Here is a 13,691-nt window from a genome sequence, read left to right on the forward strand (position 1 = left end):
CCTTCTACTAACCTTGGGGTTCTTCATTTCTTCTTTTTCTATTTGCATTAGGTGTAGTTATTTATTTGATTTTTCTGTTGTTTCTTGAGGTAAGCTTGTATTGCTATGAACTTTCCCCTTAGCACTGCTTTTACTGAATCCCATAGGTTTGGGGTTGTTGTGTTTTCATTTGAATTTGTTTCTATGCATACTTTGATTTCTTCTGTGATTATTGGTTATTCAGAAGTGTGTTGTTTAGCCTCCATATGTTTGTATGTTAATACTTTTTTTTTTTTCCTGTAGTAGACATCTTAATCTTACCACATTGTGAACAGAAAAGATGCTTCAAATGATTTCAATTTTTTTGAATTTACCAAGGCTACATTTATGGCCCAGGATGTGATCTATCCTGGAGAAGGTTCCGTGGGAACTTGAGAAAAAGGTGAAACTCATTGTTTGGGAGTGAAATGTCCTGTAGATATCATTTAGGTCTAACTGGTCCATTGTATCATTAAAGTTTTGTGTTTCCTTGCTAATTTTCTGTTTAGTTGATCTCTCCATAGGTGTGAGTGGGGTATTAAAGTCTCCCACTATTATTGTGTTACTGTTAATTTCCCCTTTCATACTTGTTAGCATTTGCCTTACATATTGTGGTGCTCCTATGTTGGGTGCATATATATTTATAATTGTTATATCTTCTTCTTGGATTGATCCTTTGATCATTATGGAGTGCCTTCTTTGTCTCTTTTCACAGCCTTGATTTCAAAGTATATTTTATTTGATATGTGTATTGCTACTCCTGCTTTCTTTTGGTCTCCATTTGCATGAAATACCTTTTTCCAGCCCTTCACTTTCAGTCTGTATGTGTCCCTTGTTTTGGGGTGGGTCTCTTGTAGACAACATATATAGGGGTCTTGTTTTTGTATCCATTCAGCCAGTCTTTGTCTTTTGGTTGGGGCATTCAACCCATTTACATTTAAGGTAATTATTGATAAGTATGATCCTGTTGCTATTTACTTTATTGTTTTGGGTTCAAGTTTATAAACCTTTTCTGTGTTTCCTGTCTAAAGAAGATCCTTAGCATTTGTTGAAGAGCTGGTTTGGTGGTGCTGAATTCTCTCAGCTTTTGCTTGTCTGTAAAGCTTTTGATTTCTCCTTCATATTTGAATGAGATCCTTGCTGGGTACAGTAATCTGGGTTGTGGGTTTTTCTCTTTCATCACTTTAAGTATGTCCTGCCATTCCCTTCTGGCCTGAAGAGTTTCTATAGAAAGATCAGCTGTTATCCTTATGGGAACACCCTTGTGTGTTATTTGTTGCTTTTCCCTTGCTGCTTTTAATATTTGTTCTTTGTGTTTGATCTTTGGTAATTTGATTAATATGTGCTTTGGGGTGTTTAACCTTGGGTTTATCCTGTTTGGGACCCTCTGGGTTTCTTGGATTTAGGTGGCTATTTCCTTCCCAATTTTAGGGAAGTTTTCAACTATTATCTCCTCAGGTATTTTCTCATGGCCTTCTTTTTGTCTTCTTCTTCTGGGACTCCTATGATTTGAATGTTGGGGCATTTAACATTGTCCCAGAAGTCTCTGAGATTGTCCTCATTTCTTTAAATTCTTTTTTTTTTTTCCTCTCTGCTTCATTTATTTCCACCATTCTATCTTCCACCTCACTTATCCTATCTTCTGCCTCAGTTATTCTACTGTTGATTCCATCCAGAGTGCTTTTGATCTCACTTATTGCATTATTCCTTATTGATTAACTCTTTTTTGTTTCTTCTAGGTCCTTGTTAAACCTTTCTTGCATCTTCTCAATCCTTGTCTCTAGTCTATTTATCTGTAACTCCATTTTGTTTTCAAGATTTTGGATCATTTTCACTATCATTATTTGGAATTCTTTTTAAGGTAGACTCCCTATCTCCTCCTCTTTTGTTTGCTTTGGTGGGCTTTTATCCTGTTCCTTAACCTCTTGGGTATTTCTATGCCTTTTCATCTTGTTTAGATTGCTGTGTTTGGGGTGGCCTTTCTGTATGCTGGAAGTTTGTGGTTCCTCTTTATTGTGGAGGTTCCTCCCTGTGCGTGGGGTTGAACAATTGGTCTGTCAAGGTTTCCTGGTTAGGGGAGCTTGCATCGGGTTCTGTTAGACGGAGCTAGATCTCTTCTCTCTGAAGTGCAATGAAGTGTCCACTAGTGAGTTTTGAGATGTATATAGGTTTGGTGTGACTTTTGGCCACCTGTATTATAATGCTCAGGGTTATGTTCCCACATTGTTGGAGAATTAGCTTGGTATGTCTTGGTCTGAAACTTGTTGGCTCTTGGGTGGAGCTTGGTTTCGGTGTAGGTATGGAGAAATATCAATAACCTCAGGTATGCAGATGACACCACACTTATGGCAGAAAGTGAAGAGGAACTAAAAAGCCTCTTGATGAAGGTGAAAGAGGAGAGTGAAAAAGTTGGCTTAAAGCTCAACATTCAGAAAACGAAGATCATGGCATCTGGTCCCATCACTTCATGGCAAATAGATGGGGAAACAGTGGAAATGGTGTCAGACTTTATTTTGGGGGGCTCCAAAATCACTGCAGATGGTGACCTCAGCCATGAAATTAAAAGACGCTTACTCCTCAGAAGAAAAGTTATGGCCAACCTAGATAGCATATTGAAAAGCAGAGACATTACTTTGTCAACAAAGGTCCATCTAGTCAAGGCTATGGTTTTTCCAGTGGTCATGTATGGATGTGAGAGTTGGACTGTGAAGAAAGCTGAGCACCGAAGAATTGATGCTTTTGAACTGTGGTATTGGAGAAGACTCTTGAGAGTCCCTTGGACTGCAAGGAGATCCAACCAGTCCATTCTGAAGGAGATCAGCCCTGGGTGTTCCTTGGGAGGAATGATGCTAAAGCTGAAACTCCAGTACTTTGGCCACCTCATGCGAAGAGTTGACTCATTGGAAAAGACTCTGATGCTGGGAGGGATTGGGGGCAGGAGGAAAAGGGGATGACAGAGGATGAGATGGCTGGATGGCATCACTGACTCGATGGATGTGAGTCTGAGTGAACTCCGGGAGTTGGTGATGGACAGGGAGGCCTGGCGTGCTGCGATTCATGGGGTCACAAAGAGTCGGACACAACTGAGCGACTGAACTGAACTAATGGAGGCTTTGGGATGAGCTCTTGTCGGTTAATGTTTCCTGGAATCAGGAGTTTTCTCGTGTTCTCAAGTTTTGGACTTAAGCCTCCTGCCTCTGGCTTTAAGTCTTATTCTTACAGTAGCCTCAAGACTTCTCCATCCATACAGCACTGATGATAAAACATCTAGGTTAATGGTAAAAGAATATCCACAGTGAGGGACACCCAGAGAGGCTCACAGAGCTATATGGAGAATAGAAGGGGGGTAGGGAGATAGAGGTGACCTGGAGGAGAAGAGGGGGAATCAAAAGGGGAGAGTGCAGTCTAGCCAGTAATCAATTCCCTATGTGTTCTCCACAGTCTGGAACACTCAGAGAGGTTCACAATTACATAGAGAAGAGAAGAGGGAAGAAGGAGATGGAGGTGACCAGGAGGAGAAGAGGGGGAGTCAAAAGGAGAGAGACAAATATAGCCAGTAATTGTTCCCTAAGTCTTTTCCACATCCCAGAACACCCAAAGAGATTCACAGATTCAGGTAGAGAAGAGAAGGGGGAGGGATTAGATACAGGTGACATGGGGGAGAGAAAAGAGAGTCAAAAGGGGAGAGAGCAATCAAGCCAGTAATCACACTTCTAAGTAAAAATGGTTACTGAAGATTAGATTCTTAAAGATACAAAATTGATAACAAATACCAAAAAGCAAAGATTAAAAATCTAGAGTAGAATTTAGACTCTCAAAAATATAATATTAAAAAAATCACAAAAATTATAATATATATATATATATATATATATATATATATATATATACACGAAATTTGCTTTTAAAATAGGGTCTTTTTTTTTTTTCAAAGTAATAGTAGGTTATAAAAATAAAAATTAAAGGAGTAATAAATAACTTAAAAATAAAATTTAAAAATGATAATAGTAAAAAATATCTAGGAATTTCTCTGGAGTTGTTGAGAACAGTGTGGGGTCAGTTCAGTTTCAGATAGTTCCTTGTTCCAGCTTATACTTCTTCTCAAGGTCCATAGGCCCCTTCCAATGTAGTCAATGCTAAATACAGGGTTTTAATCTGTTTCACCTGTCACTTCCAAGGCAGTTCCCTCTTCTTTGTTTCTTTTGGCTTCCTCTGTTTGCAAGTCTCTTCAGTGTCTAATTTCTGCCCTAATACAAGGGGGCTAAGATGTTCACTTATGTAGGCTCACTTGTTCAGTTGTGCTGTGGGAAGAGAGGAACACTGCAAACAAATATCACTGGTGTATGTGGGGAGTGCTCGCAGTGTCTGAGCCACACTGGTTTTGCCCCTACTCACGGCACATGTGCTTTCCTGGTCTACACTGCTCAGGCTCCAGGTTGTTCTACAGCAGAACTGTCCAAAGAAGGCCCTGGGTTGCGTGCACTTCCCAGGTCTAAGCTGCTCATGTTCAGGTTCTCAGGTACTCCACCAAGGCACAGACTTGGTTGGGCCTGTGTTTTGTGCGCTTCCAGGGTCCGAGCAGCTCAGGCGACCAGGTGCTTGGTGAGTGCACTGTCTCAGGTGTGTGGTGCGTCTTATCACCTCCCCAGTCTTAGCCACTCAGTTTCCTGGGTGCACAGCGAGAGCGCCATCTCAGGTGTGCCATGTGTCTCCTCTGCAGAGCTGATCTCAGGCTGTGACCCTCCTGGCGGGTGTCAACTGTCCAGAATCCCAGGAAGACTTTGTTAGCAACTGGGAGCCTGCTCACAATTTGGTGGAGGATGCATCTCTGGAGCCGAGATTGCCCCTTGCCCTCTGGCTGTGGCTGTCACCCGCCTGCCTCTCTGCCTCTGGTGGGGGGAGGGGCCAGTTTGCAACCAGCTAGCTCTCCTCTGACATTCGCTCAATCCTTTGCTCTGTGAGTGGACCAGGCTGTGCCTTAGGTTAGAGCTTTTCGCAGGAAATTTCTCTCTCTCTCTCTCTCTCTCTCTCTCTCTGGTTAACCCACAGTTTGGTTTGCTTTCTCACATTAGCTCCCTCAGAATGTCCTCAGGGCATTCAGGCCCAGTCCGTACCCTAAGCATGCAACCCGTGCCTCCCTGTTCAGCCCCCCTCGCTGCTAGCAGGCACAAGCGTCTGGGCTACTTCTCCACAGGGAGTTGCGGTTAGGCGCATATTCTGTGGGTTGTTTTTTTTTTTTTTTTCCTTCTGGTTATGTTGCCCTCTGAGATTCCAAAACTCCCCACAAACCTGCCAGTGAGAGTGTTTCCTGGTGTTTGGAAACTTTTCCTCCTTCATGACTCCTACCCCGGGATGGATCTCCATCCCTAACTCTTTTGTCTCTCTTTTTGTCTTTTTTTTTTTTTTTTGGTCCTATCTCCTTTCAAAGAGAATGGGCTGCCTTTCTGGGTGCCTGGTGTCCTTCACCAGCATTCAGAAGTTGTTTTGTAGAATTTTCTCAGCATTCAAATGAACTTTTGATGAGTTTGTGGAGGAGAAAGTGGTCTCCCTGTCCTATTCATCCACCATCTTAGGACCATCCCCCCTAATTTATTTATTTTAATTGGAGGCTAATTACTTTACAATATTGTAGTGGTTTTACCTCCAGTTTTTAAACTTTGGAATATACACAGGACTTCTCCTTCTTCCCTGTGTTCGAGGAGGGAAGGGAGATGGGAAAAGAGAGAGGAGGGAAGGGAAGGGAGGGGAGTGGAAGGGAAGGGAAAATAGTGGAGAGGAGAGAAGAATAGACAAGAGCAGAGCAGAGATGAGAAGAGGTTGTTTGGGAGCTTAATCAGAACCTCTTCACTGAGAAGGCAAAGTCTGCATGTTCTACAGGTGTACAACCCATTCCTATCTCCAGGAGGCATTAGGAATGGGTTTTAATCTCTACTTCTAAGGTAAACTTGTCATCAGTCATCCTGTAACCCAGGTTACATCATGTAGAAACATGAAAATACTTATGAATCATTGATTCCCTTTACCATGGATGCCACAGGAGGCAAAGAGTTCAAGGAGGAGGTCTGTGGGTGGGGCATCTGGTGGTACTGAGCAAAGGAGGTCTAGGACTTCAGATTGAGCTTGGGTTTCTATATGGATAATGGAGCTTCAGAGATTGTCTCAGTTTAGGCTTAGGGGCCCTCAGAACTTGTGTGAATCTGGGAATCTTGCTTTCTCTCCAGGATGAAGATGGGAAGGGATTATCAGACGAAGACATCCGAGCTGAAGCTGACACCTTCATGTTTGAAGGTGAGGGTCCCAGTGTGGAACTACACAGAGAGATGGGTCTCTCCCCCAACCCAGGAACTTGGCAAGTGGGCACTGGGTCATGCCATCCCTCCCCATCCCCCCATGGGCCTTAAGGTGAGGGTGCTGTCCACACTCTAGTTCTGAAATGGACCAGAGATCCAAGCCTCTCTGGATGCTCCTCAGGCCATGACACCACAGCCAGTGGCCTCTCCTGGGTCCTGTACAACCTTGCAAAACACCCAGAATACCAGGAGCGCTGCCGGCAGGAGGTGCAAGAGCTCCTGAAGGACCGTGAGTCTAAAGAGATTGAATGGTGAGTGCAAGTCTTCATGGCCTTTTTCTGATCCCCTGCTTCCTGGCTTTGGAAGAGTGAAAATATTCTTGTGAATTCTGTCCTTATTTCTTAGTGGGAATGTGAGAAGATCCCAGAAACAGGGTCTGGGAAAAGTTTGCAGGTTTGGGGGACAGAAAGTCCTGCACTAACTAGCAACAATGTGTGAGGGCAGATGATACCAGTGAGCACCTATTCAGTAAATGAACTTTCCCTCCACTTCTTTACTTTTCTCTCTGAAGTCACATGTTTTCAAAAATCTTCATTCTATTTCCTCATATACTAATTCCTCATATTATTTAGTCCAGGATTTAAAAGGAACACCTGAGGACTAAAGTCATTCAACTCCTTTCCAGGAATATCTGCATCTTCTTCCATCCATTCCCCATTTAGGAAACACTGCAAAACTGCCTCCCTCTCCCCAGTTCTATGCCATCTCCAATTCTCCTCACCTCATTGTGTGTCCTGGAGACTCAGGAAGGACCAGTCCCAGTATTTGCCTTCCAGGATCTCCCAGCCTGGTGGGAGATAGTCCCAGGTCAGGACACTCCCAGTGTGCATGGACCAGGCTGGGATTTGATATGATAGGCTTGTGGAAAACAAATTACTTAATAATATTAACATGCTATTCCAGAGTGTGGAATGGATATCCATTTTTAGATATTCACATAATCTTTAGGCTTTTAATAGAGTCTAAAATTTTAGCATAGCGATCTTAGGCAGCTTTTGCTAAACAAACCCTTAGATACCTCTTGTTCCTATGGTGAAACATATAGTCTATCTGGATTGAGAAACATTTATAAGTTCATTTGGAATATAGACATTCACATGTCTTCCAGATATTTTATATCATCACCATCTTTTCTTTCATCTATTATATTATTTCTAAAGAAAAACTAATAATTTATGGGTATAAATTTCTTGCCCAGTGAATATTGTAAGTGCTAGATATGGTCTTATACCAACAGGACAAAGAAAGATCATTTATAATAAAAACTCTTGTAACAACTGGAGAGCTACATGGAAAAAGGTTAATTCAACATGGTCTTATGTCTTATAAGAAAATAACATATACACTAATCAAAGATTTAAAATAAAAATAAAAGAGCCTTGGGACATCTCTAGTGGTCCAGTGGTTAAGAATTCACCTTGCAATGCAGGAGACTTAGGTTTGATCCCTGGCTGGGGAACTAAGATCCCATGTGCACAGTAGCAACTAAACCCACACGTGGCTAAACAGAGTCCATGGACCCAGTGAAAGATCCCACCTGACACAACAAAGATCTGATGCAACTAAGACCTGCTGAAACCAAACAAATATTTTTTTCAGAAAATAATAAAATAAAGGAACCTTAAAGGCTCTAGAGGAAACCAGGGGAAATTATTTTATAGCTCCAGAGTAGGAAAGGCCTTATTTTGGACACAAGTCCCAAGAGATGTACAAGAAAACCTTGACACACTGTTACACGAAAAAGATACAGAGCAATGTGTATGGTATATAGCATGATACTGCATAAGTATTAATGCAAAAAAGTACTCCTGGAAGGATACATAAAAAATAACCACTAGTCAAACTGTGAGGAATGGAAATGAGTGATACTGAGACATGGGGTGGTGTTTTGTGGTTTTCCAATTTGGAACTAGCTAACTATATCAGCTATTAAGAATTTAAATCACTACACAAAGTTAAGGGGATAAAGAAAAAGAATTCAGTCCCCTTACTGGGTCTTATCTTCAATATTTGTACAAGTTTTCCAGTGAGTTGCTTCCCTGATAGCTCAGTTGGTTAAGAATCTGCCTGCAATGCAGGTGACCCCAGTTTGATTCCTGGGTTGGGAAGATTTGCTGGAGAAGGGGAAGTCTACCCACTCCAGTATTCTTGGGCTTCTCTTGTGGCTCAGCTGGTAAAGAATCCCCCTACAATGCGGGAGACCTGGGTTCAATCCCTGGGTTGGGAAGATTCACTGGAGAAGGGAAAGGCTACCCACTCCAGTATTCTGGCCTGGAGAATTCCATGGACTGTATAGTCAATGGGGTCACAAAGAGTCGGATGCGACTCTCACTTTCACTTTTTCCAGTGAATTCTCTTGTTTTCTAAGTATAAAACCACTCTCTGCCAAAAATGATACATTTACCCCCATGTTTCAAATGGCATTTCTCTTTTTCCCTCTTCTAAGTTCATTAGCTAGTATCCCTAGTGCTGTTATAAATAAGAGTAAACACTGAATTTGACTTTTGATTTCTTTCTCATTTTTTGGTTTTTCTCTTACCATAAAGAATATTTCATTTTTAAACAAATTAGTAAACTTTCTTTTTGGTTGGTTCTTTGATGTTTTGCTTAGAAAAGCTTCTAAAAATATGTGGCTAAATTCTGTCTGGTACTTCTGTGATTTTTCTTTCTTTTTAGGAACCATCTTATTGAGCTGTGATGGACAAAGAAAAAGTTGTACATATTTAATGTATACAACGTAATGGGTTTGGCACTATTTGATCCATCTGTGATTATGTTATAGACAGAAGGGATTCTATAGGGCAGTAGGAGTGCTGGAGGGTGGCATGTCTATTTTTGCTCCCCAGATAATTGTCATGGGGTTTCCTTAGGGACGACCTGGCTCAGTTGCCCTTCCTGACCATGTGCATCAAGGAGAGTCTGCGGTTGCACCCCCCAGTCACGGTCATCTCCCGCAGCTGTACCCAGGACATCACGCTTCCAGATGGCCGGGTCATCCCCAAAGGTGCTCACAATGACTACAGGATGAGGCTCCTGGTCAGAAAGGGGGCCCATCAGGCAGGTTGAACCTAATTCTGACTGGTCCTCCTCTCCCACAGGTGTTATCTGCCTCATCAGCATTTTCGGGACCCACCACAACCCATATGTGTGGCCAGACCCTGAGGTGATGCCTCCACCACGCCATACCTCCATCATCCCTGTCCATTCCCTTTGGGGGACCCAAAGGCAACTACAGAATTCTGATTGGCCAATCAGACATCACTTCCCTCCCATTATACACACATCTGCCTCTCTAAAGATGGACGTTCTGGGAGATACCACCCAGTAACCCTGTCTTGTCTTGCCCCCAGGTCTATGACCCCTTGCGCTTCAAGCCAGAAAACATCAAGGGGAGGTCACCGCTGGCTTTTATCCCCTTCTCAGCAGGTCCCAGGTGAGGGCATTGGGCATTTGAGGTGAGGATGGAGTAGTGGGAGGCAGGGGTCTGGGACTAAGATTCCAGGCTTAACTGTAGGGGCCAGGAAGGGGGAAAATTTAAGACTCCCCTCCCCCAGACAAAATGGCAAGGGCCTAGGGAATGATAGGAGGCACAAGGAGGGGTCCACAGTGTGCTGAGGGGTCGGTTCCCCTGTGTTCTGGTCTGAGTTCAGGACTGGAGTGTGGGCAAGGGTCTGGGAACACGCAAGCCCACACGGGGGTTCCTGGCATGGTTAGCTTCCTTCTCTACCACTGTATGTGTAAGTTGTGGGCCGGGTGCTATGGGGCCCAGGTGAGGGTTCCGGGTGCAGTCAGAACCCCCCGCTCCTGCCCACAGGAACTGCATCGGACAGACATTCGCCATGACCGAGATGAAGGTGGTCCTGGCACTCACACTACTGCGGTTCCGCATCCTGCCAGATGAGGAGGAGCCTTGCCGGAAGCCAGAGCTGATCCTGCGGGCGGAGGGCGGACTTTGGCTGCGGATGGAGCTGCTGAGCACAGGGCAGCAATGACGCACCCACCTTCTGGCCTGAGATCCGCCATGACCATAGACACCTCACTGCAGATTCCAAGGAATGAATCTGGGACTTCGCTGGTGATACAGTGGTTAAGACTTTGTGCTTCCACTGCAAGGGTCACAGGATCCTGATCCGGGAGCTCACGTCTGTCCCAAGCCTCATTGAGACCCAACAGGGGGCCCTTGGGGCCTGGACGGATCCAGGCAGATGGGTGTGGCTGTGAACCTGCGGGTGGGGAGGGGGGAAGGGGGAGGGAGAGGATGGGGGAATAGGGGCAAATTTTGTTATGATAGCTGGAGCTCCATCCTGGATCATTAGGACAAGATGACTTTTTAAGGAAGGTGAAGCAGAGAACGAGATGCAGTCAGGGTCAGATGACCCTGTATCCACCACTCCCTCCTTACAAACGTTTGCCATTTTTAGCTATTTGGCTGGGTTGGGGAAAATCTCTCTCTAAGCTTCAGTGCCTTTATTACATAATAGTAGCCACCTTAGTGCAATGTTGTGGAGGTTTATAAAAAGCTTGTGCAAAATGACTGACTCAGTATCTGGTAAGCAGCCCTACTGAATGTGCATTCATTTCCACACTTGTTTTTGCATCACTTTCTCACATTTAAAATGCTTTAAAGTCATAAAAGTTATACTGAAGTTTGGGGACATGCGGAAACCTGCTGTTGAAGAAAATTGCCATTAGAAGATTCAGCAAATTCAAAATCTCCATAGTTAGATCTGTTACACAGTTACAAGCTGCTCTGCTGTGAAACCGACCTGAAGCTAAGGACCAAAAAGAAAATTTTTCCCTCAGAGAAGCATGACCCAGGACTTCATTTTCATCAGGACGTTCTAGGAAGTGGAGGTGAAGAGAGTCCTCAACAGTGAGAGAAGGTGGAGGGGGCAGGAATGGGGGCTACTTCCTTCAGCACCTGGGACAGTGGCTGCTCCAGGACTAGCCCCACTGAGGTGGCAGGGAGTCCTGGGATAGTCTTAGTATCAGACCCTTTGGGGGTTCTACAAGCTGGGGTCAGAAGACTTACTGGTTGAATAATAAGAAATAAATCCTATAACGTGAAATTCGTAAATATTTCATGTATTCTAAGCTGAAAATTGCATATGTTTTTCTTTGCCTTCAGAGTTCTTATTAAAATGTTTTTCTTTAAAAACAAAACAGAAAAGTGGGAGGAACTGCCCTGGTGGTCCAGTAGCTTAGACTCAGAGCTCGAAATGCAGGTAGCCCAGGTTCAATATCTGGTCCACCAACGATATTCCACATGCCGCCAACTAAGAGTTTGCATTCTGTAAATAAAGATTCTGCATACTGCGACCAAGACCCAGAACAGGCAGATAAATAAGTAAATATTTATTAATGTTTTTCTTTTCCCACAAATTATACCTTGTCATAGAAAAACCCACAGTGAAGAAAAAGTAAGAAATAAAAATCATATCTATAATCCAAACATGCCAAAGTAATCACTTCATATTCTCTCACATATACTGCCAAATTTTAAAGTGAAAGTATCAGTCACACCCAGCTCTTTGTGACTCCATGAACTGCAGCCTGCCAGGCTCCTCTGCCCATGAAATTCTCCTAGCAAGACTACTGGAGTGGGTAGCTATTCCCTTCTCCAGGGGATCTTACTGACCCAGGGATCGAACCTGACTCTCACACATTGCAGGCAGATTCTTTACCGACTGAGCCACCAGAGAAGCCTATGAAATACACGTTCTCAGAGGCCACGTGTACTCAAGAGTCTACAAAATCTTTAGCAGAGGATGGTTTCGATCCATCGACCTCTGGGTTATGGGCCCAGCACGCTTCCGCTGCGCCACTCTGCTCTGACTTTTTAACTTTAAATTTCTATATAGTCTTTAACAGTAAAAATTTGACTTTACTTCTGAATGTATTACATTTACATATAATCTCCCTTTTAAATTTTTATTTTACTGGCTAAAAGCAGTAAGATACTGAAAGATACTGAGCATCATGAGTCATTAGGGAAATGCAAGTCAATGCCACAAGGTGCTATCCGTTAACACCCACTAGGATAACAAAATCATAAAAATGGAAGATCACAAGTGTAGGTGAGGATGCAGGGGTAATTGGAACCCTAATACATTGCTATTGTGATTGTAAGAGTGCAGCCACTATGGAAACAGCTTGGTATTTTCTCAACAAATTGAGCTTAAAATTGCTCTGTGACCATACCATCCTATGCCCGGGCATGTATCCAAAAGAATTGAAAACAGAAGTTTGAACAAAAAGTTGTATACAACCCTTCAGTAGTGGCACATCCACAGTTGCCTAAAGTTGAATATTTGGGAACCAATTCAATACCCATTAACAGATGAGCGAATAAATAAAATAAGTTATATCCATAACAAGAAATGTTGTTGTTGAATTACTAAGTCATATCCGACTCTTTGCAACCACATGGACTGCAGCACCCCAGACTCCTCTGTCCTCCACTGTCTCCTGGAGTTAGCTCAAATTCACGTCCATTTTATCAGTGATGCCATCCAAACATCTCATCCTCTGCCGCCCCCTTCTCCTCCTGCCCTCAGTCTTTCCCAGCATTAGGGTCTTTTTCAGTGAGTCAGCTCTTCTCATCCGATGGCCAGAGTATTTGAAATTCAGTTGCAGCATCAGTCCTTTCAATGAATGTTAAGGGTTGATTTCCTTTAGGATTGACTGGTTTGATCTCCTTGCTGTCCAAGAGATTCTCAAGGGTCTTCTCCAGCACCACAATTCAAAAGCATCAATTCTTCAGCACTCAGCCTTCTTTATGGTCCAACTCTCACAGCCATACATGACTACTGAATAAAGCATAGCTTTGACAGTACAGACCCTTGTCAGCAAAGCAATGTCCCTGCTTTTTAATGTGCTGTCTAGGTTTGTCATAGCTTTTCTTCCCAAGGAGCAAGTGTCTTTTATTTATTTATTTTTTTTTACAACATAGGGAATATAGGCAATATTTTATAATAACTATACATGGAATACAATCTTTAAAAGTTGTGGATAACTCTATGCTTATAACATATAATATGAAATATCAAATATACTTCAATTTTTAAAAAAAGAGAAAAAGGATAACCCCAATGGATAATTTCCATTTGACATTTTTTTTAAATCATCCGAATTGTCCAGGAAGCTAAGATCATCAACAGAAAATTGATGTCACATGTTGTCATTGTCAAACTAGTAGTAAAATAATCAAGTAAAGCAGTCTGTAAGGAATTGGAAGAAAGGGAAAAAAATATATCCATTTGCCTCAGGATATGTCTGTCCACGAATGACTGCAAGTTTATTTTATGCTAATTTATTAGATGG

The 13,691-nt window shown here is 42.9% G+C and overlaps 1 protein-coding gene and 1 non-coding gene across 4 annotated transcripts in view; one reads left to right on the forward strand and one right to left on the reverse strand.

Annotated features, from left to right (window-relative positions):
- The window catches only part of LOC109561475 (cytochrome P450 4F2-like), a 30,536-nt gene extending 20,089 nt beyond the window's left edge, over nucleotides 1–10,447 (forward strand). For 2 of the 3 annotated variants that reach the window (XM_070792617.1, XM_019963949.2), the window contains exons 8-13: nucleotides 6,240–6,306; nucleotides 6,445–6,619; nucleotides 9,239–9,372; nucleotides 9,467–9,531; nucleotides 9,719–9,801; nucleotides 10,183–10,447. In XM_070792617.1, the coding sequence (XP_070648718.1) occupies nucleotides 6,240–6,306; nucleotides 6,445–6,619; nucleotides 9,239–9,372; nucleotides 9,467–9,531; nucleotides 9,719–9,801; nucleotides 10,183–10,360 (702 nt within the window). In that variant the 3' untranslated portion in view covers nucleotides 10,361–10,447. The remainder of the gene's footprint in view (nucleotides 1–6,239; nucleotides 6,307–6,444; nucleotides 6,620–9,238; nucleotides 9,373–9,466; nucleotides 9,532–9,718; nucleotides 9,802–10,182) is intronic. The other variant, XM_019963951.2, reaches the window with a different exon arrangement.
- Nucleotides 10,448–12,127: 1,680 nt separating this feature from the next.
- Nucleotides 12,128–12,199, reverse strand: TRNAM-CAU (transfer RNA methionine (anticodon CAU)). The gene has a single exon. It is a non-coding gene; the product is annotated as a tRNA-Met (tRNA).
- Nucleotides 12,200–13,691: the final 1,492 nt, after the last annotated feature.

This window comes from Bos indicus, chromosome 7, assembly GCF_029378745.1.
Source record: "Bos indicus isolate NIAB-ARS_2022 breed Sahiwal x Tharparkar chromosome 7, NIAB-ARS_B.indTharparkar_mat_pri_1.0, whole genome shotgun sequence".
NCBI lineage: Eukaryota > Metazoa > Chordata > Mammalia > Artiodactyla > Bovidae > Bos > Bos indicus.